At 46.8% G+C, this 21064-nt stretch overlaps 1 protein-coding gene across 2 annotated transcripts in view; it reads left to right on the top strand.

Annotated features, from left to right (window-relative positions):
* The window catches only part of RAB6B (RAB6B, member RAS oncogene family), a 134822-nt gene that overhangs the window by 53510 nt on the left and 60248 nt on the right, over window positions 1-21064 (top strand). For both annotated transcript variants that reach the window (XM_034782478.1, XM_034782476.1), the window contains exon 2: window positions 20005-20063. In XM_034782478.1, the coding sequence (XP_034638369.1) occupies window positions 20005-20063 (59 nt within the window). The remainder of the gene's footprint in view (window positions 1-20004; window positions 20064-21064) is intronic.

Raw genomic sequence — 21064 nt, 5'->3', positions numbered from 1 at the left:
TGCAGAGTTCACCTCCCCCCGCCCCCAGGGTGGGCGATAAAGAGGCAACTTACTCGCTCCGCTGGCTGCTCATCGGCCACCTGCTCACTGCTCTCACCGTGCCCCTCCACCAGTCACTCTGCTAGCCCCTCATTACACCTCTCCACCACCGCCCTGCTGGCTCCTCATCACGCCTCTTCGCCGCCACTCTGCTGGTCACTCATTCAGCAGCTGCCTATCAGTCAGTCAGTCAGCTTCTGCCTCTCTGCTGTGATCTCTGCATATCAGTCTCTCAGTGATTTTCAGCTCTTTTGCAGGCTGGACAGAGACACTGCCCCCTCTCAAGTGATTTTAGCACTTAGCAGGCAGGGCAGAAACACAGTCCTACTACAACCAGTTTCAGCCTTGATTGAGTAATTAAAATAACAAAAAAAAAAAAAAAAAAAAAAAAAGTTCCCAATGAAGCCTGTGTAGCTTCATTCTTTGAACAGTGGGGAAGAACAGGTTAAGCCAGTCTAGCAAAGACCTGACAGGATGCAGCCCTTTGACCAGAACTTTTGTCCCCATCCCCCTTTTACAGGCCTTTGGCAGTTGAGCCTCTGGCTCAAAGAGGTCCTCTCCGCTAAGGGTGACCTTCCCTGCCCCCTCCCCCCGCACAGTCCTGCTTCCCTGCATTCCCACAATAATCACAACATTGATAAAAGCATTTCACTACCCCTGCATTCAGTACTAATGTGATTTGTAACCCAACACCAGCCAAGTTGATTACAATGAGCAAAACACTTTTCCATCTGAATATATAAGCAAAGCAGGAGCAAACTATATTTACATAACCACACCCAGAATCTTTCCCCCTCCCAGCTAGCTGTCAGGGAAGCATTCATTCAGACCCTGCTTACAGTTGGTTTTGTAAATCTATTCCATTCTCCTGCTTTTCTCTGCAACAACCTTTCATTCCATGCTGGCTCTTTGGCTGTTCTGGATTGAGTATTGCTGCTGTACAGCATTTGATATAGACCACAGTCTGGTACAGGATAGTAAACTGTTGGACCATAGGTTTTGTTTGGTTTATCTACTCTTGTGATTTTACTCAAAGCAGCCACCTCGATAGAATAGTAGTGGAATACTGAGGGTCAATCCATCCTCATCATCATATCCACTCATTATTATCCACACCCGAACATAGCCACTTTATGAACTTCATACCCTCATATCTCAATGTCTGTACTTTGACCCATCAACCTTTTACCCCCAATCGGGGATATTGCAGATTATGTATTCCTCATGCCACCTTATCTTAAACCAAACTTTGCACCCTCGATAATCTGTATGTTATTCCCTGCTAACCAGAAACTTCTACGCTCAAACTCTGTTCACTAATTTTTTTTAACATCATCTTAATAAAATTTTTAAATCTTTACTCAGCACATGTTAGTCTACAGGACCTTAGTTTAAAATTTGCTTTAAAACCTGATAACCAGAAACTTCTATGCTCAAACTCTGTTCACTATTTTTTTTAACATCATCTATCTGGTAGCCTGGGAGTTCAGTGGAAGAGACTCCATATTAGTGATGGCAAATCCCTAAAGGTTCAGCCAAGCACCAAATGAGCATATGTGATCACCACCACCCCCCAAAGTCCTAAGGACTTCACCCTAGAATCTCAGGCACAATTAAGCAAGCCCCTACCCCCAAATGCTTTCTAGGCATGCATGCACTTCCCCACCACCACAGCCACTTTCTGTAACTCGGGGCCAGTCAATGAAATGCAGGGCTGCACATTTAAAACAGATGGAAGGAAACACAGAGTGCAGACTAGGTTTTGGATCTCATTGATGCTAGATATTATGAGGTCAACTATTAGACATTTGCTATATTTAGGAAGGAATCATCAGTTGCACAAATACAAAATGGGAAATGAGTGCCTAGGAAGGCGTGGTGCAGAAGAGGGTCTGAGTTAACAATGTAACGCTGTTTCAAAAAAAGCAAACACCATTCTGGGATGTGTTAGCAGGAGTGTTGTAAGCAAGACTTGAGAAGTAATTCTTCCACTCTACTCAGCACTGATAAAGCCTCAACACCGCTGAGTGACAGGTATACCAACTGAACTCCTGGTGTAGACAGCACTATGTCAACAGGTGGGCTTCTTCCATTGCCATAGCCACTGCCTCTCAGGGAAGTGGAGTTTCTTCGCCGACAGGAGAAGCTCTCCCATTGGCATATGTAGCATCTTCATTAAGTGCTACGGAAGCACAGCTGCAGTGCTGTATGTGTAGACAAGCCCCGAGGTATGGTGTGGAATCTGAAAGAAGAGGGTCCACTGCCCCCCAAGGCAGAGTTTAGAAGGGGTTGCGTTTGGATCAGGGTGGATAAAAATCAATGATTTAAAAAAAAATTAAAAATTGGAATTTTTAAAATTTAAATTGGATTTTTTTAATAAAATGCTTTTTGAGGAAAAAACCCTATCTAGAGATAGTTTTAATTAAGATACATTATAGCTCAAAGATATCTCATCATGGAATAGGGATTATAAATTCTAATTCTATCATGTAATGATTAAGAAAAGTTTTGTAAATGAGTTCCAATAGTTCATGGATTAGGGACTCAATCTTATGGGTTTCCAGGGGCTTCTGTATAGATTATTTAGGTTAATCTTTCTATCCACCCAATGGGACTCAGTGCTCAGTCTAAAAGATACCATCAGAGTTGCTTAGTTTTGTAGTTCTCAGATTGTGGATTTGTGTCTCCAGAGATAACATGCTTGTTAACAGCAAAAATGTTTTTAAATAAATAAATAATATAGAGAGGTGAGAAATAACAGACCTCAACCCTATTGTCCCTCGGCAAATTTGTGTACACAGAATCAATCCCTTACCTCTCTCTAAAAGTGCAAAGTTTCAAAAAGTTTAATGAATAGAAGATTGTTAGGGGCGGAATAGATCTGGACAAGGAGAAGAAGTCTGGAGATAAATGTGACAAGGGAGGGACAGGCAGTAGAAACAAAAGTGAAACTGTTTAAGCAGCATATTCCAGAAGTCTTGAGGTCTTTCTGAGTGTAGCCTTCATTAATTTGAGATCTACCATACCATTCTCTCACTAGAAGGGAAAACCTATAATGGCAGCAGGCCGTAAAAGCGACCCAGTTTGGGAATATTTTAATGAAGTTCCTCTACCTGTGGGTAAGACAGGCATGTGCAAAATGCAAACAGTGCAAGGTCTGGTTGCCCGAACGAAACGACATCACAAGAAGTATTCCTTCTCAGGAGGAAACTGTGTTGAAGATGATGAAAGGAATGTGTCTGAACATGCAGGATCTTCAGGTTGGTCAACTTTTTTATTTCATACTTCTTTCTTAAGGACTGCCTGTCTTCCTTCTGGACTATTCTTGAATTCTCATGTTTGAGCAAAAAATATAGTTGTTACTCTATGGTACTATCATTTTAGATGCAGTTGTGATAAAAAATAAATAGCTGAAATAGGCAGATCTTCCTTTTACAATTTCACCTTTAAAGTAGTACTGAGTGTCAGTGAATGCAATGAGTAATACTAAATCAGCAGTTTGATAATAATAATTAAATAACTGCATTGACTTATTTTGTTTAGGAGAATCCATCCTCAACATACAGGATTGCGGGGCGGGATAGCTCAGTGGTTTGAGCATTGGCCTGCTAAACCCAGGGTTGTCAGTTCAATCCTTGAGGGGGCCATTTAAGGATCTGGGGCAAATATCTGTCTGGGGATTGGTCCTGCTTTGAACAGGGGGTTGGACTAGATGACCTCCTGAGGTCCCTTCCAACCCTGGTAGACTATGAAGATCACTATCATTTTCTATAGCTTCAGAGTTATCTGCCAATTATAGTGTTTCAGTCACATCATGTATGGCACATAGCCATAGTATATCACCTGTAGCAAAAAGAGAAAAAAATCTCCATCATCCAGAAACAACCATAGATAAGTTTGTGATAAGAATCAGCAGATTACAAAAAGAGGTAATTGATGAAAAAATTGCCTGGTTTGTTTATGCAACAAACTCTCCTTTCTGTATGATTGACAAGCCACACTTCATTAACATGGTTCAGTCATTAAACAGGATACAGTCCACCCAACAGAGCAAATGTCGCAAGCAAATTGCTGGATAAAGTGTATGAAAGAGAAATTGAGCAGTGTGCAAAAGGTCTAGAGGGTGAAATTGTTAACCTGCGTCTTGATGGGTGGAGCAATGTCCACGATGATCCTGTTGTATGTGCTTGTGTGGCAACAGAAGAGGGGTATGTCTTCCTTACAGAAACAATTGATATATCAGGAAATGCACACACAGCGGAATATTTACAAGTAGTAGCAGTAAAAGCTATAACAAACTGTGAAAAAAATGCAAATGTCTAGTACACAGACAATGCTGCAAATGTATCCAAGATGAGAAGAAATTATTTAGAAGAGAGTGAAGAGAGTCCCAAGCTAATAACATACGGTTGCAGTGCTCATTTGATGCACTTCCTAGCCAAAGACTTCAGTGTTCCAGAAATAAAGGCTAATAGTGTTGAAATTGCAAAATACTTCTGTAACAACCACTTTGCAGCAGCTGCTCTGAAAAAAGTGGGAGGAACCAAGCTAACTCTCCCACAAGATGTGCGACAGAACTCAGTAGTGGACTGTTTTGAGCACTATATCAAGAACTGGCCTAATCTGATGACTGTTTGTGAACAAAATTGTGAAGTTCTCAACATTGGGCTTAAGAGAAATGTTGAACACATGCTGAGTACCCTGAAGCCTATTTCCGTAGCCTTGAACAAAATGCAGGGAAATAGCTGTTTTATTGCTGACGCTGTTGAAATTTGGAAGGAACTGAGAGATCTTAAAACGAGAAATTTGCAATGCCAGAGTTAAATTACAAGCATTAAAAAAATGAACAGGACAAGCACTATCTCCAGCTCATTTTCTTGCAAATATTCTCAATACTCGGTACTAGGGTCAAACCTTAATTGCTGAAGAAGAGGAGTTGGCCATGACATGGACATCCAGCAATCATCCCTCCATAATGCCAACTATAATAAACTTCAGAGCTAAGGGTGAACCATTCAAGAAATATATGTTTGCTGATGATGTTTTAAAAAAAGTCACACCAGTCACCTGGTGGAAGTCACTTAAGCACTTGGATTCAGAGACTGTTGAAGTGATAATCTCACTTTTAACAGCAGTAGCTTCTTCTGCCGGTGTAGGAGAATATTTTCTTCCTTTGGACTAATTCATTCCAAATTGAGAAATCATTTGGGACCTGAAAAAGCAGGAAAGCTTGTTTTTCTTTTCCAGATTATGAACAAACAGGAAAATGAAGGTGAAGATGACTGAGTTAGATGCAGAAGCCAATATTTTAAGTTTCTCATGTTGACGTGGTTGACATAGTTGATTTAATTTTTTTGTTTGTTTTTTAATATTTCATTTAACTATTTTAGTTAAAAACAATTTTAATAAAAACAAACCTGATTTTTAAAAACTTGAATGTTTAACTATATTCAAAAATTCATATGCTTGTTTTGTTAAAATATTATATTTTTGCTGTTGAAGAAAAAAATCCAGAATACATAACGTTGTTGTTTTAGTTAAATAAAACAATTTAAATGTCTGTATGGTGATGTTCTCCTCTTAATACAGCATGGCAAGAAAATCCTCCAAATATTAATGATTAACCTGTTGAATTGGAGATAGTGCACCTCCCAATGACTTCAGAAGAAGTAACCCAAAAAACAAAAGGAAAATTTCAACTCAAAACAAACATTTTTGTTTAGTTTCACTTTACTTTTGGTCAGAAAATCAACAATTTCCACAAAATTTGGAAGGAAATTAATTCTTTTTTTGATTCCTTCCAGATTTTTTGAAGAAACTACTGTGGATGTTTTGACCAACACTCATGTGAAGTTTTTCTCTCCTGAATTCAGAAGGTGCTGCCTCCATTCCTGAGCTGATGTAATTCCTGATTGCTTGAGCTGATGCTCAGTTTACTGAGGCAGAAGACAGGTAAAGAGGCCAGAGGAGGCTAAACCTCCCCAAACAGCCTGCCCGCTGCCTTTGGAGCGCGCCACCACCGAAAGGGTGGGCGCCCCAGCCATGGACCCACCTGCACTCCTCCACCCGCTCATCTTCTCCCACCCCCCGCCCAGGTTCTGCCTCTTCCCATCTCCACGCTACCCGCATGAGGGCCTTGCAGGAGGGGGTGAAGAGGTGTGCATGAGCAGGGAGGACCAAGGGAGCGGGCGATGATCAGTGGGTAGGGAGAGACTCAGGGAGGGGGTTGAGTGGGGCAGGGGGTGGAGCATGGGCAGGACTTTTGGGGGAAGGAGGCTAAGCAGGGGTGGGGCCATGGTCCAGGCACGTGCCACCTCCCCCAATGGAGGAGTCCCTCACTGACCCTGGCAGAAGGTGAAGAAGATTCTGGAGCCAGGGTAGAAGTCTGGAGTCTGGCAGTGTGAGTACTCTGATGATTCCCTAGCCTCATGGTTGCAGCTGTTGGAATCTCTCTGTCACATAGCTAATGTGTTAGACACTGGTAGCATTAAGAACTGGACTGAAAAGCAGGACAGGAGTAAAATGGTTTGTTCAGTTTTCTGCTGTGAACTTCTTTTCTGGATCATTCTGAGACTGTGCCTCAAAATCCCTCTAAGGCACACGATTGCCATTCTGTGAGCCAACCTGCACGGGGCGCCAAATGGAAATGCAAGTGGCACCCCCCTTCCAGAGACCAAACGCATCATTTCAGCAATGTAGCCACCGCCTCTCTGAGGAAGGTCCTGGAACACTGCAGCACCAAGCCATCTGGTTGCACCTCATTACTAAGGGCAGTCGAGCTGGGAGGCAAAATTTGATCCATCTCTCTGAATAATGATCCAGTCAGCTGGGTTTTACACTAGAACTAGTGCCTGTGACAAAACCTGACAGGATCTCATTCCCCTAGTATAGCTGGGTGCCGATGCAATTGTGAAACCCAGAGATGCAGCCTATCTCTTAAGAAGGCACAACATGCAGGGAATTAGCATATTTAATTAAGGCGCCTGATGAATGGCATTACATAGTTCCTTAATTAACAACTACGTCCTCAGGAGATGGCTTTAAATTAAAGAGTTTTTTCAACATTTCCCCTTTTACTGTGCAGTTAGTACAACCGTGAAGACTTTCATTATTGTGGGGGCTGGGAAAAGCTAGATTTTCAGTCGGTCCTCAACACTGCAGCATGGAGATGGAAGAGCTGCAGTCCCAGCAGTTGTCTGCTTTGGGGAGCCATTTACATGATACTTTGGGTGAATAGCGTACTACTGTTACATGGGGCTCTGCTAGCAGGGTGGGCACCAGCACTTCCCAAGCCTGTGAGTAAAAGGACGGGCAAACTGAAGTGTCCATTTGCCACGTACTGTGGTGAGCTGAGTCAGTGGGTATTCCTCTGCCAGACGTCCATGCGAGTGTGCACCAAAGCAAGGCATTAATTTGTCGTGGTACTGGTATTTCACAGTAGTTTACGTATGGTTGTGTCCTCAAAGGGCTAGGTGATTTCCAGATACTTGAGAAGCTGGGATGGTCTGCTCTCCAAAGACCTCGTCACCTGTGGACAAACTGACAGACCGAGGTTACAGAAAGGGGGACAACAACCCGGCAGTGTTGTAGGGCTTTTTGATTTCATAAACTGTGCAATTGAGGAGTGTAAGTGTAACAGTGCCCTGCATGCTCTGTGGCTTTTGTACCTTCCAGTTCATCCCTCTCTTTCAGGGCAAATGAGACCTTGGTCTGTAGGTCCAGTCCTGGCCTTGGTACCACTGGTAATCTTCTCAGGGGTCCCTTTGTGCCTGTGACAGAGCCTGTGCTGCAACCAGTAGCTGCTCCTTACACACACACACACACACTCCCACCAGCCTCGACCTTCTTCCTTCCTCTCTGTGCCTGCCCTCGGCTGAACCTACGCCCAGAACACTTGATGCCTGGCTCCCTAGACATGGTCAGTTCTCTTCTCCTAGGTCACCCTGCTCAGCCTGTACTTACCAGCCCTCTCCTCCACTATGTCTGTTCTCAGATGCTTGCATAGAGAGCTCTTTGTTAGAATTGAAGCAGGCAAACACTTGGTGATACTGATCATTCCCTTGTGTCTCAGCCCTCTGTGTTCTGGAAAGCCGTGCTCTGGTGCTTAGCCTGAAGAAATCCAGTGTCTTGGTTTAGCAGCTTTTGTAGTAATGCATCTCAAGCAAGTTTGATGCATAGTTAAACAGGTGAGTAAACATACTGTAATGAACCTGCCAGCTCATCATGGGGCAGTTCCGCACCCAGCCAGCAGAGAGCCCCTGAGTCCCCAAGGTACAGCAACGGAAAGTCCAAGCTGAGGTCAGGAAGGAGCTGGGGGCTGCCTGAGAGCAGGGGAGCAGCCTGGGAAGCGACTGGGATGGGAAAGCTGAGCAGCAGGCGGCTTGCAGTTGGGACTGAGAGGCTGAGAGCTGAAGGAGAGACACTGCTTCTGCATGGGCCAGTAATAGCACAGCAGGGGCACAGTGAGGTGGGATTACACAAGACCATTACCTGTGTACTACACTGCCCCTAGGAGCTAGGTTGGGGACTGCAGGCAGGAGCATAGGAGACTGTCACCTTTAAAACCCTGTACCATACTGCCCCTAGGGGGCGGGTTGGGAAATGCCATTTAGAATTTTTGTTGTAATTAGGAGTCCGGTGGCACCTTAAAGATTAACACATTTATTTGGGCATAAGTTTAAGATGTTGCATCTGAAGAAGTGAGGTTTTTTACCCACAAAAGCTTATGCCCAAATAAATCTGTAAGTCTTTTAAGTTGCCACCGGACTCCTTGTTGTTTTTGTGGATACACACGAACACGGCTACCCCCTGATATTTGTTGTAATTGTTATACAGTTGTGCCCTAGGGCAAGGGTTTCAGGACAAAATTTTTGGTGGCCTCAGAGTGTGGCCACCAACTCTTGCTGGTGGCCGTTCCCACACTTTTTCCTAAAACACTTAATTAGCTTTAGGAAAAACAAATATGCACATATATGTGTCCAAATCATTGTAATTTATTTATTGCTAGCTAGTAAGGCAGTTGTGAAAAGTGATATTAACAAACATAGAAGTATCACTTTTCACAGCAGACTTACTCAGCCCTGCCAAGCCTGGGGACAAATTAAGCCCTGGATGGGGGGCCAGAGAGAGCCTGAAACCCCACCACTGGGGCTTGTTGCTGTGCAGTTGGAGCCCAGGACTGGTGCCCAAAGCCTCACAGCTGGAGCCTGCCACTCTGCTACCCCAGGGCTGAACCCCAAAGCATGAGCCCTAATACCCCTGGGAATGTGGGGAACTCACTGGGTGCCTGCTCCTCCAGTTGTGCCCTGGGTGTCTCCAAAGGGGGCAGGGCCCAACCCCTGCTGGCGGTCCCAGCAACCAACACCAAGGCAGGGCATCCAGGAGCAACAGGGAGGGAAGGGGCCCCCTAGTTTGGCCCCCCTCCTCCAGCCCAGGAGGCTGTGGTCGCAAGAAAGGTCCCTGGTGGCCACATGCAAGAAACGCTGCCCTAGGGTATTTCTGGCTTCACTAGTAAAGGAATGTTATCTTCCCAATGTGTGTTCAGGCCTGGATGGGTTCCGGCAGAGCGTGGTGCTTGAAGCTTCTGCCATACTTGCCTCCAAGCTTCTGGTTCACCCAACATGCTATAGACATCACAAGGGACTGGCATTATCACCTCCTGGAGTTGATGATTATTATTATTTAGTTTAATTTGTATTACTATAGCACCTAGGAGCCCCAGGCATGGACCAGGGCCCCATTGTGTTAGGTGCTGTACAAAGCCAGAACAGAAAGATGGTCCCTGCCCCAGGGAGTTTATAATCTAGGTATAAGACAAAAGACAACAGTTCAGACAGACAGACGGGGGAGTACAAGGAAACAATGAAGCAGAATTGGTCAGCATGACAGGCAGTGGTCTGTGCAATCCAACAGCCTCAACATTGTCAAATGTTCTGTAGGCCTCACGGCAAAGGAGGGTTTTGGAGGAGGCTAGGGAGGTGGCTTGGCAGATGATTATGGGGCACTCTTCCCAAGTGTGAGGGGCAGCCTGGCAGTAAGGACAAAGGGACTTATTTGAAAATGTACCAAGAGGGTGATGGACGCCGGCATCATGGGCAATCAGAGGCTAGAGAGCAAATGAGAGATGAGAGGCAGGACGAGGAATGACTGTGAAGTGCCTTTTAAGTGGAGACAAGCAGCATATGTTTGATGCGATGGAGAAGAGGGAGCCAGTGAAGGGATTCAAGGAGAGGGTTGACACAATCAAAGCAATGGGCTAGGAAAATTATCTTTGCAGCTACATTCTGAATGGATCTGAGTGGGGCATGGTTGCATTTGTCTCTGCGTGACTCTGGGGCATTTCCGTATTCATTATCATGCTGATTTTACCTAAGCCAGGTCAGACCTCATAGGGAAACAAGTACTGTCTGAAAGAATTGACTTTGGGAAAGCAGGTTGCGCCGTTGCCTGAGCTGAGACATAGTACACACCTTTCACAGGTGACTGCTGAACACAGCATGAACGGGTTACATCGTGTTCTACTTTGGAGCCATCAGATCTAGGCAGCAGCTCCAGCTTCACCGAGTGCCTCCTGTATCTCATCAGGCTTGCATCTAATACAGTCCTGACGTCAAAATCAGACCCAGGGACTTGTACTAGCAAAATTCTTTGTTAAGAGTGGTTAGTCCTGGTGACTGAAGTAGAGCTGTCAACATTTTTTAATCAGAAATGAGGTGTGTTTATCTCCTCCCCTTCCTCAAAAAAAAAAAAAAAAAGACATAGAAGTTTTTCATTTAATGCAACATGTTTGCATTTACATTTTTTTTTGGAGGGGATGGGTAAATTTTATTGAAAACAATTTCTTCAAGTATCAAAATAGTTGTTGCAATGTTTTGTTTACTGAACATCCAGTTTTTGCTAAACAAAAGAAGTTAACCATTTTGATGTTTTTTGAGACTATTTTCCAAAAAAAAATTAAATTGGAAAAAAAAATTCAGAAAAAATACTCTGGGTATTCTAAATGGTTCTGTTTCAAACCTTTGGAAACTAAAGGAATTTCAAAACATTAAAATTTTTCATGTACGATTCCATTTTTTCACGCCCGTTTAATTGCTCAATATTCTGACTTTGAATCTACCATGCTGATGCCAGGAGAACCAGTGACCCTTTGTGTAACATCTGTTAAGACTGAGAAAGATTCATGTGGATTTTTTTACCCTTTGCTTAAGATTTTTGCAGTTCCAGACTGAATGAATTTGTCTGCTTGGGGCTTTTTTACATCTAGTGAGCTAACCAAAAATGTGGTTTCTAGCCTGGTCTATGCTTAAAAATTAGCCTGACCTAGCTATGTTGCTCAGGGCTGTGAAAAATTTCATACCCGGAGCACTGTAGTTAGACCAACCCAATCCCTGGTGCAGAGGTCAGCAGCAGAACTCTTTAGCAGCTGTAGTGTAGATTCGCTCACTGTCATGCTCCAGTAATGAGTCCTGAATGTGCCATGTGATCTAATTCCTTCTTTGGGGCACATGAGTACTACCTTTCTGGATGCATAGGAGTGGCTCAGGTCACAATGAAAGGAATAGTTTTTCCTTCGGGGAGCAGCCAAGCTCCTTTGAAAATGTCTGCCTATTCTAAGAATATTGAGGGGTTAGCCTCATCTGCAGCTACCCATTGTGACATTCCCCTGGTGTTATCTGGACTGGTGATCTGCTAGGTCACTCCAATCCTTGACTCTGGGAGCCAGCCTTTTCCTGCTCTGCTGTGAGAACCCCCACTCCTGGGCTGTTCACGCACAGCCTCTGGCACGTAAGCTGCTCCCAGTCATGTGAGTGAACCGCTGCTTGGATTGTGCAACCAAATGGCACTAACCAATATCTTCGGTCCCAGACACAACCCTAGGAACCTCCGTCTTGCAGTGGCCAGTTATGCCTGCTGGACGCTGCAAGCTTATAGGAGTTCGTCAATTTAACAAATAAATTGATATGTACCAGGCTTGTACCAGGATATGTACCAAGAGGAGTCTCTGACACACTTCAAACCAAACACACTGCTTCAGGTAGAATAAACAAACACATTTATTAACTGCAAAAGATATATTTTAAGTGATTATAAGTTAAAGCCAGCAAGTCAGATTTGGTCAAATGAAATAAAAGCAAAACTTTCTAAGCTGATCTTAACACTTTTGATGCCCTTACAAACTTAGATGCTTCTTACCACAAGCTGGCTGGTTGACCTTCAGCCAGACTCTCCCCTTTGATCAGCGCTTCAGTCGCTTAGTGGTGGTGTCTGTAGATGTAGGTGGAGGAGAGAGAGGCCCCGTCTACACTGGCAAGTTTTTGCACAGTAAAGCAGCTTTCTGCGCTGTAACTCCCGAGGTGTACATACTGCCAAACCACTGCGCAGTTGTAGCGCTCTAAAAAAACCACCCCGATGTGAGGTGTAGAGCTTTTTGCGCTGGGGCTACAGTGTAGACACCATGGCGATTACAGTGCTGTGACTGGCCTCCAGGAGGTGTCTCACAATGCCTGTTCTCATCTCTCTGGTCATTGGTTTGAACTCTACTGCCCTGCCCTCAGGTGACCAATTGTCATCCCCACCCCATACATTCCTGTTTGCTCGGTATGTGTGCAGTGGTCTCAGTGCATCTTTCCAGGTGGCCATGCCTGCTCCACGCACCAGGCGATCCCCCTGCTGGACCTTATTGGCATTTGGGGAGAGGAAGCTGTGCAGTCCCAGCTGCGCTTCCAACTGTAGGAATTATGATACCTACGGACAGATTTCACGATGCATGAATGATAGAAAGGGGCCAGGACACATTGCAATGTAGGGTAAAAGTGAAGGAGCTGTGGAACGCCTACCACAAGGTGCGGGAGGTAAACCGCCGCTCTGGTGCTGTGCCCATGAGCTGCCGGTTCTACAAAGAGCTGGATGCAATACTCAGTGGTGACCCCACCTCCACTGCGAAGGCCCCTGTGGATACTTTGTTGGCTCATGTGCCAGTCGAGAGTGGACCGAGCCAGGAGGAGGAAGTTTTGGATGAAGAGGGGGACCCAGAGGCAGAGGATGGCTCGGAGGCCAGAGATGCATGCAGTCAGGAGCTCTTTTCTACTCCAGAGGAACCTAGCCAGTCACAGCAGTCAGATTTTGGCGAAGCAGGAGAGGAGGCCCCTGGTAAGTGGATCTGATTTTGGGAATTGCTGAAGCGATCTGTTGGGAGCAGGAGGGCTGCAGAAATCAGGCTTGTCTCCCACCGCACGCCTATTCTGAGTGGCGGACTAGGCTGTTAATAGACTCCCTCACTTCACAGAAATCTCCCTCAGAGATCTCCAGGAAACTCTCGTGGAGATACTGGGAAATCTGCTACCTCAGGTTCCTTGTCAGAGCTGCTTAGTTTGTTTCCCCATTAATCATAACTTTCCCACGCCACTATGCCATCACGGGGGTGGGGGGACCATTGCTGCACACAGGTGAGCCACATAGGGGCCAGGGCAGAAGCCGCAGGCTTGGAGAAGATCCTCCCTTTATTCCCTGCTCACCCTCAGTAGCGAGATATCTTCCATAATGATCACATCCTGTGGAAAGTGTGGGGACAGGAATGATTATCAAGCCACCCCTGCAGCTACTCAGCATTTTGGGGGTCTTGTGGCTCATGTGTGCTTGCCTGGGGTCAGCCAGTTAGCATGTGAGTACTGGCTGTGTTTTAAAGCACTGAATCAGTGTTGTCTGTGTTGCAAACAATACTGCTTCTGTAAAATGTTGCATTTAAACTTCACAGAGATGACCTTGGGAGGCCAGCCTACCTTATCAGTGGCAGAACGGCTGCGCAGAATTAGAAAACGGCCATGAAGAACTAAGGAAGACTTTCTGCATGATGTAATGATGCACTCCACCGCTGAGAAACAGGAATTGAAGGAGTGGTGGGACAGTGAGAAGGGAACTGGGATTGTTTAGTCTGCAGAAGAGAAGAATGAGGGGGGATTTGTTAGCTGCTTTCAACTACCTGAAAGGGAGTTCCAAAGAGGATGGATCTAGACTGTTCTCAGTGGTAGCAGATGTCAGAAGAAGGAGTAATGGTCTCAAGTTGCAGTGGGGGTGGTCTGGGTTGGATATTAGGAAAAACATTTTCACTAGGAGTGTGGTGAAGCACTGGAATGGGTTATCTAGGGAGGTGGTGGAATCTCCTTCCTTAGAGGTTTTTAAGGTCAGGCTTGACAAAGCCCTGGCTGGGATGATTTAGTTGGGGATTGGTCCTGCTTTGAGCAGGGGGTTGGACTAGATGATCTCCTGAGGTCCCTTCCAACCCTGATATTCTATGATTCTCTGAGAACGCGGCACACCAGAAAGAAGGCACAGAGTGGCTCTTAAACATTATGGAGCACCAAGTGGACACACTCCAGGCGATACTAGCTCTTCAAACCGAGCAGCTCCGCGCCCGCCCTCCCTTGCAGCCGCTGTCGCAAACCTCTTCCCCATCCACTCCTCCTTCCCCCCACTGCCAACACACTGTTATCAACCTCCTGGCTCCACTCTCTACCCGCAGTATTCCACTCCTCCTTCCTCATAGTCCATCAGTGTGGACTCCCACTACCCACTGAACGCAACACCCATCCCTCTGTTTGGCCCTGCTGAAGTACAGCACCTGCTGTATTGTACTCCAAAAAGGAAGGTTGGGTATGATCCCTGGACATACACAAATCTGTAGCTGTCCTGGGACCCTGCCTCCTCTGGAGACCTTCTCTTCCCCCCTCCCCATCCCTGCTGATGTATTTTTGTTGTTTGACTCTCTCCTCCGGTTGTTGTCTTTTAATAAAAGAATTGTGCTGGTTTGAAAGCAATCTTTATTCTATTAAGTGAAAGCAAAAAGAGCACTGCAAAGCAACATACAATTATGTTAAGGCCCCTTCTTGCATCATGTGCACCATCACCTCCTAGCATTACAAGCACTGCAGTCCCGAGCATAACAACAAATATTAGTGGCTTTCAGCCTCAGATTGCTTCCTCAAGGCATCCCTGATCCTCATGGCCCCGCACTGTGCCCCTCTAATAGCCCTGGTCTCTGGCTGTTCAAACTTGGCCTCCGGGAGCTGAGCCTCTGCAGTCCAGCCCTCAGTGAAGCTTTCACCCTTCCCTTCACAAATATTATGGAGCGTACAGCACACGGCTGTAAGCATAGGAATACTGTCATCAGCCATGTCCAGCTTCCCATACAGGCATTGCCAGCGGGCTTTTAAATGGCCAAATGCACACTCAACAGTCATTCTGCACTTGCTCAGCCTGTTGTTGAACCACTCCTTGCTGCTGTCAAGTTGCCCCATGTATGGCTTCATGAGCCACGGCATTAAGGGGTAGGTGGGGTCTCCCAGGATCACAATGGGCATTTTGACTTCCCCTATGGCAATCTTCTGATCTGGGAAGAAAGTCCCTACTTGCAGATTCTTGAACAGGCCAGTGTTCCGAAAGACGCGTACGTAATGCACCTTTCCAGACCAGCCTGCATTAATGTCCTTGAAATGTCCACGGTGATCCACAAGCACCTGGAGAACCATTGAGAAATACCCCTTGAGATTAATGTACTCGGTGACTAGGTGGTCTGGTGCCAGAATTGGAATGTGCGTGCCATCTATCGCCCCTCCGCAGTTAGGGAAGCCCATTTGTGCAAAGCCATCCACAATGTCACGCACATTGCCCAGAGTCATGGTCTTTCAGAGCAGGATGCGATTAATGACCCTGCACACTTCCATCAACATGAGCCCAACAGTCAACTTTCCTACTCCAAACTGGTTAGCGACCGATTGGTAGCAGTCTGGAGTAGCCAGCTTCCACAGTGCAATTGCCACGTGCTTCTCATTTTCGTGTCCTTGTGCCCCAGGGCTGGAGTGAGCTCATCTCATAGTCCCATGAATGTGACTTTTCTAATGTGAAAGTTCTGCAGCCACTGCTTGTCATCCCAGACATGCATCACGATGTGATCCCACCACTCACTGCTTGTTTCCTGAGCCCGAAAGCAGCATTCCACTGTGGTCAGCACCTCCGTGAAAGCCACAAGCAATCTCCTGTCATAGCTACTACGTGTGGCGAGATCGACACTCCTCTTGACTTTGTAGTTTAAGGAATAACTCCACTGCCACTCATGATGTGTTGGTCAAAGCGAGCAGCATACTGGTCAGTAGTTTGGGATCCATTCCTGCAGCCTGAAAGAGGCAGGGCGCACAGTACAAAAACCATTGAAAGATGGCACCAAATGCGGATGGAAGCACAGGGTTTGTGGGATGCGAAGCAATGCATCACGGGGCATTGGTACTGGACCCGGGATGTCCCGCGACCTCCTCCACCTTCCCCCAAGTCTTAGCGGCAAAAGAGAAAGTGGTGCTCTGTGGGATAGCTGCCCAGAGTGCACCGCTCCAAATAGCACTGCAAGTGCCACAAGTGTGAACATGCTATTGCGCAGGCAGCTGTCAGTGTGAACACACAACAGCAGTTTTCTTTCTGTGCTCTCTGAGAGGTGCTGTGACTGCCAGCGCTGTAACTTTGCCAGTGTAGACGTGCCCAGAAAGCATGGCAAACATCTCTCCCTTTTATCATGTCCTTTCTTCCCTCTTGGCTTTGCCCCCACCCTTCAGAGTCAGGTGAGCATTACTTCATCGTAGTCCCAAACTGACCAAGGGAAGGGGGGGTGACTCACTCGAGAATCCAACAGATCCTTTGTTGCTGCCTAGGCCAATGTCCTCTGTTCCTGTGAGGCTGGGTTGGGTTTGTCCCATACATGTCCCGATGAGGTGTGAACTGCCCCTCTGCTCTTGGAGAGTTTTGCCTTGGCCTCTGCTCCTGGAGAGTTTTTGCCTGGGCTTGTTTTAAGCTATGAGGACAAATTTTCAGCCTCATAACTATATACATGAAATTACAACCTATAACATCACTATAACAGCACTGCTCGGTGCATCATGAGCCTTCTAGAGACACCCAACATGACAAACTTTGCATTGGATACCACACAATCATATTATAAGGATGAACATGGGGGTGCAGGCTGTTCCCCCTAAGGTACAGAGTGTCACACCCATAGCTCCAGTTTTATCAACTGAAGATCTAAATATTATCCCAAGACTGAGCCCACAACTCAGATTCAAGCCTCCAGCTGATATTTGTGTGGTTGCTTTTCAGCTTGCTTTGTGCCTTGTGTTTTAAACTCAACAGGTCTTTAGTGTGCTTCAGTGGGATTTGGGCTTGGAGTCTGCAGAATGCTTTTTGGGTTATAATGTTTGCTTGGATGTTCGTTGTTGTTTTCAAATCAGACTATGTGAGTCTAATGGGATATCAGCAACTGCTTGGTTTATGCCTGAACTGTTGTTTACTTCACCATTGTTAGCACTGACTGTGAATCAATAGAAATCTTATTGCTCCAGAACCTTTGTTCCCATTCATCTTTGGTCAGTAAGGCACCAGACCTGGGCCAGGCTAGATCTGCGTGTGGGTAGCAGAAGGAGCTCTGTATTCTGGCCATGGGGGAAGGGAAGAGAACAGTGATTAATTGCTCATGAGTAAGGCTGTGTGTCTGTCATGGAGGACCTCTGTGACTTCTGCAGCGGCCGGTGTGGCTGGCTCTGGGGCTGCCCGAGCAGATCAGGCACCCCTGGGCCAGCAGCACTGACCACTGCTGGGGCAGTTTGGGTGTGGGAGGGGGCTCAGGGCTGTTGTAGGGGGTTGGGTGCAGGGTGGTGCTTACCTTAAGTTTCCTTTGCACCTCCTGGATCCCGGGCCCTGCCTCAGGGCTGCTCTACCTTATGTTGGTTGCTAACAGCCCAAGATCAGCTGGATCACAGTGCACTCTGACCAGGCCCCCAGCATGCCCCTTATACCAAGCTTTGCAAAGGAGGCAGTGGAGATCTGTGGTGGCATGTCTACAGGGCTGCCTGGGGGGGGGGACAAGTGGGGCAATTTGCCCCTGGGCCCCGCAGGGGCCTCCACGAGAGTTTTTCGGGGCCCCTGGAGCGGGGTCCTTCACTCGCTCCGGGGGCCTCGGAAAACTCTTGTGGGGCCCGGGCCCCCAGAGCTTCTTCCGCTCCTGGTCTTCGGCGGCAGTTCAGCAGCGGGGGGTCTTTCTGCCCCGGGACCCGCCGCCAAAGTGCCGGGTCTTTGGCAGCAATTCGGCCGCGGGGGCCCCCTGCCGCCGAAGACCCCAGGCCCCCTGAATCCTCTGGGCAACCCTGCATGTCTATCTCACCTCAGGGACTTGCTGACCCCAGAGGCCTTGGCTGGGGGCTGGCTCCATGCTCCTTTATGCCATCAGAGCGCTGTGAGGGGCCACAGCATGTTGTGAAATGTGGCTCCGAGAGCCCCCACCCTGCCATTGTGGGTCTGTTATTGTTTCTATTCACTTGGCATCCACCACACTGGTGCAGAGCATGCAGCATGTCCCATTTGCTCCAGGTTTGCCTGGCAGATCTCTCAGCCATGCAACAGTCACAGAGGAGAAAATCCCCATGCCTCTGCCCAGGTTATGTAGGACTGGGCAGCAAGTGAGCTTCAGCTGTCCCTCTGATGTGGAAAAGAAGCTGTGAAGTTCAGGCATGAATGCCAAGCAGCTCGCCCAATGCAATTTGGGGGTAGCTTTCTCTGGGGGCTAGAACATTGCTATGGTTCTCCTTCTCTAGCAAATCTGTGCTTTTGGGGAGGGGTGCAACGGGAAATTGGGGAGATCTAGGGCCTAATCTTAAAACCACTGAAGTCAACGGCAGTCTTTCCATTGGCTCAGGAACCGAGTGTTAAATTTCTGAGTTACAAAACAATCCATCCAGTGTCTCTGAGTTACACAATACTCAGCACCATAGACGCTCCACGTGGCCTGCGTGTGTCATCTGCTAAATCCATATTTCACGTGGCATGGGCCCACAGCTTTGCACCACACAATGTCATGCCTGCACCAATAGCTGACCAAGTTCATTGTCAACTCCAGGCACTTGCAGCGGGAGGTTTGCATCATGATGGGTGAACCTTAAAAGATCGAGAGATTGTCTTGGAAAGGGTCCCTGCTCAACAGATGCCATTCTGAATTCTGCAATGGCTTTTGCATATAAGTGCACGCTAGGGACCTAATTCCCTCTGAAAAATAATATTTTGACATTCAAAATAACTAGCCCTGCATAGGAGAGGGAATTATCATTGTGTCATTTAATCAGAATCACTAACAATGCCAGATTGGGTACATTATTCTTCAATCAAGGAAGAGGAGTCAATCACATAGAGAAGGCCAGATCCTCAGCTGGTGTAAATCAGCATACTCTGATTTTCACCCCCCAAGGGCCTGGCCCAGCATGACCAAGTTCTTTCAAAACAAAACCCACAACTATCGTAAGGGTATTAATACAGCCATGGGAGAGTGTGGGAGGGGAGAGCCAGAGCTGTGGTTGCATCCTCTGAAAATGACACCTAGATCAGGTGGAGTAAAGACAGCGGCACGCTCTGAGTACAGCTGGCTGATGAAGAGGGGTGGCCTAAGAACAGGCTTGTTACTTTGCAGAACAATAATGCTCTGACATCACAGGAGTTAGCGCTTTGGCTAATGTTATCAGAACTGGCCCAACCAAACCTTGCAAGCAGCTACATGGCCACAGCTACAGATCTAGGTCACATGCCTTTCTTCTAACACCACTGTCCCCAAACCAGCCTTTATATTCACAAATTCTGTGACACCCCCCCCCCTGCCTATGGACGGGGATTGTGAGCTGTATGACTTTAAAGGGATGCTTTGTTTTACTTCCCCCTAAGAATGTAAAGCAGAAGAATAATGGGCCCAGGCCTACTCCTCTTGACCCGCAGGAATATTCTTACCAGTCAGTGGGCTGCTCGCTGCTGTGTGGGTGTGCAGGGATGTGCCTGGGGTTAGCATGAGCTGTTCTTGTCTCCTATTCACCTGTGATCTTTAAAAGAAAGTGAAGGGCCTGACTGTGAACTTCTTCACCTAATCCCTTGTTCCTTCTTCTCTTGCAGTTGGGAAGACGTCCCTTATCACAAGGTTCATGTACGACAGTTTTGACAACACGTATCAGGTGAGACCCTTTTTTCCATTTCTGGATCTGGAGTGACACTAACCCCAGTGCACAGAATCGGACCCACCTTGGAGCAGAAATAAGCTCTCTTTCGTCAGAGGTGGGAAATGGACACGTGAACACGGCCCACTTACGACTCCTCGTACAGCCCAGCACTGAGATCTAGACTGTGGCGCTGTTTATTTTCAATGGCGCCTACATATTTGCATCCGATTCTTTGTGCATGAATGAAATCAGCAGGGTCTGCTGGGGACCGCTTCTGCCTAGCAACCCAAAATGGGTGCAGTGATGTGAACACATGCACTTGGATTGCAAACTGGCTACCAATGGCCTTTCCAGTGGTGAATGACGTGCATGCACTTGGGCTACTCTTTACGTTCCCCGTTCCCCAGCAGTAGCTGGCATTGGCGCCTTTTGCAACCATCATGACATAGTCAGTCTATACGTTTCGTGAAGTTCTCTACTTTATGCAGCTAGTGTCTGTAATTTCAAAGGAATTGTTTTGAGTTCTAGGTGAGTAATGAGAAGTAAACACCAGCTGTGTGATCGCCTCAGACTTTCCAAGTTCCATGCTGATGCTGTTCCCAAAATGCAGGGTGCCTGATTCTCTTCTTGCTTTGGTGTAAATCAGGAGTAACTCCACTGAAGTCAGTGTAAAGCTGAGGAGAATCAAGGCTAAGTTCTTCATATCCTAACTCTGCCTTGTACACTAGAGTCTTCCTGAATTAGCTTGGGACCCCAAAGACACAGATTGGGTTTCTCTTTCCTTTCATTGTGCATTCAGACAAAGGGATTTCTCAGCCTTTATTTACTTTTCTTGTGGGTTGAACAACATCCCCCTGGGGCCAATGAACAAAATGTAACTCAATCTAGACTTCCCCTTTCACTGGCGTCTTCACCTTTCCTGGATTTGTTTCTCTCAGGAGGGATTTACCCCTGGGATAAGCGCTCAACCCAAGCTAGATGAAGCGTAGTTTAGCTGAGAGAGAATGGTATCGATC

The sequence above is a fragment of the Trachemys scripta genome, chromosome 9, assembly GCF_013100865.1.
Source record: "Trachemys scripta elegans isolate TJP31775 chromosome 9, CAS_Tse_1.0, whole genome shotgun sequence".
Classification (NCBI taxonomy): Eukaryota; Metazoa; Chordata; order Testudines; family Emydidae; genus Trachemys; species Trachemys scripta.
Note: the sequence above shows the minus strand (reverse complement) of the source record. Positions and strands in the feature narration are given on the sequence as shown.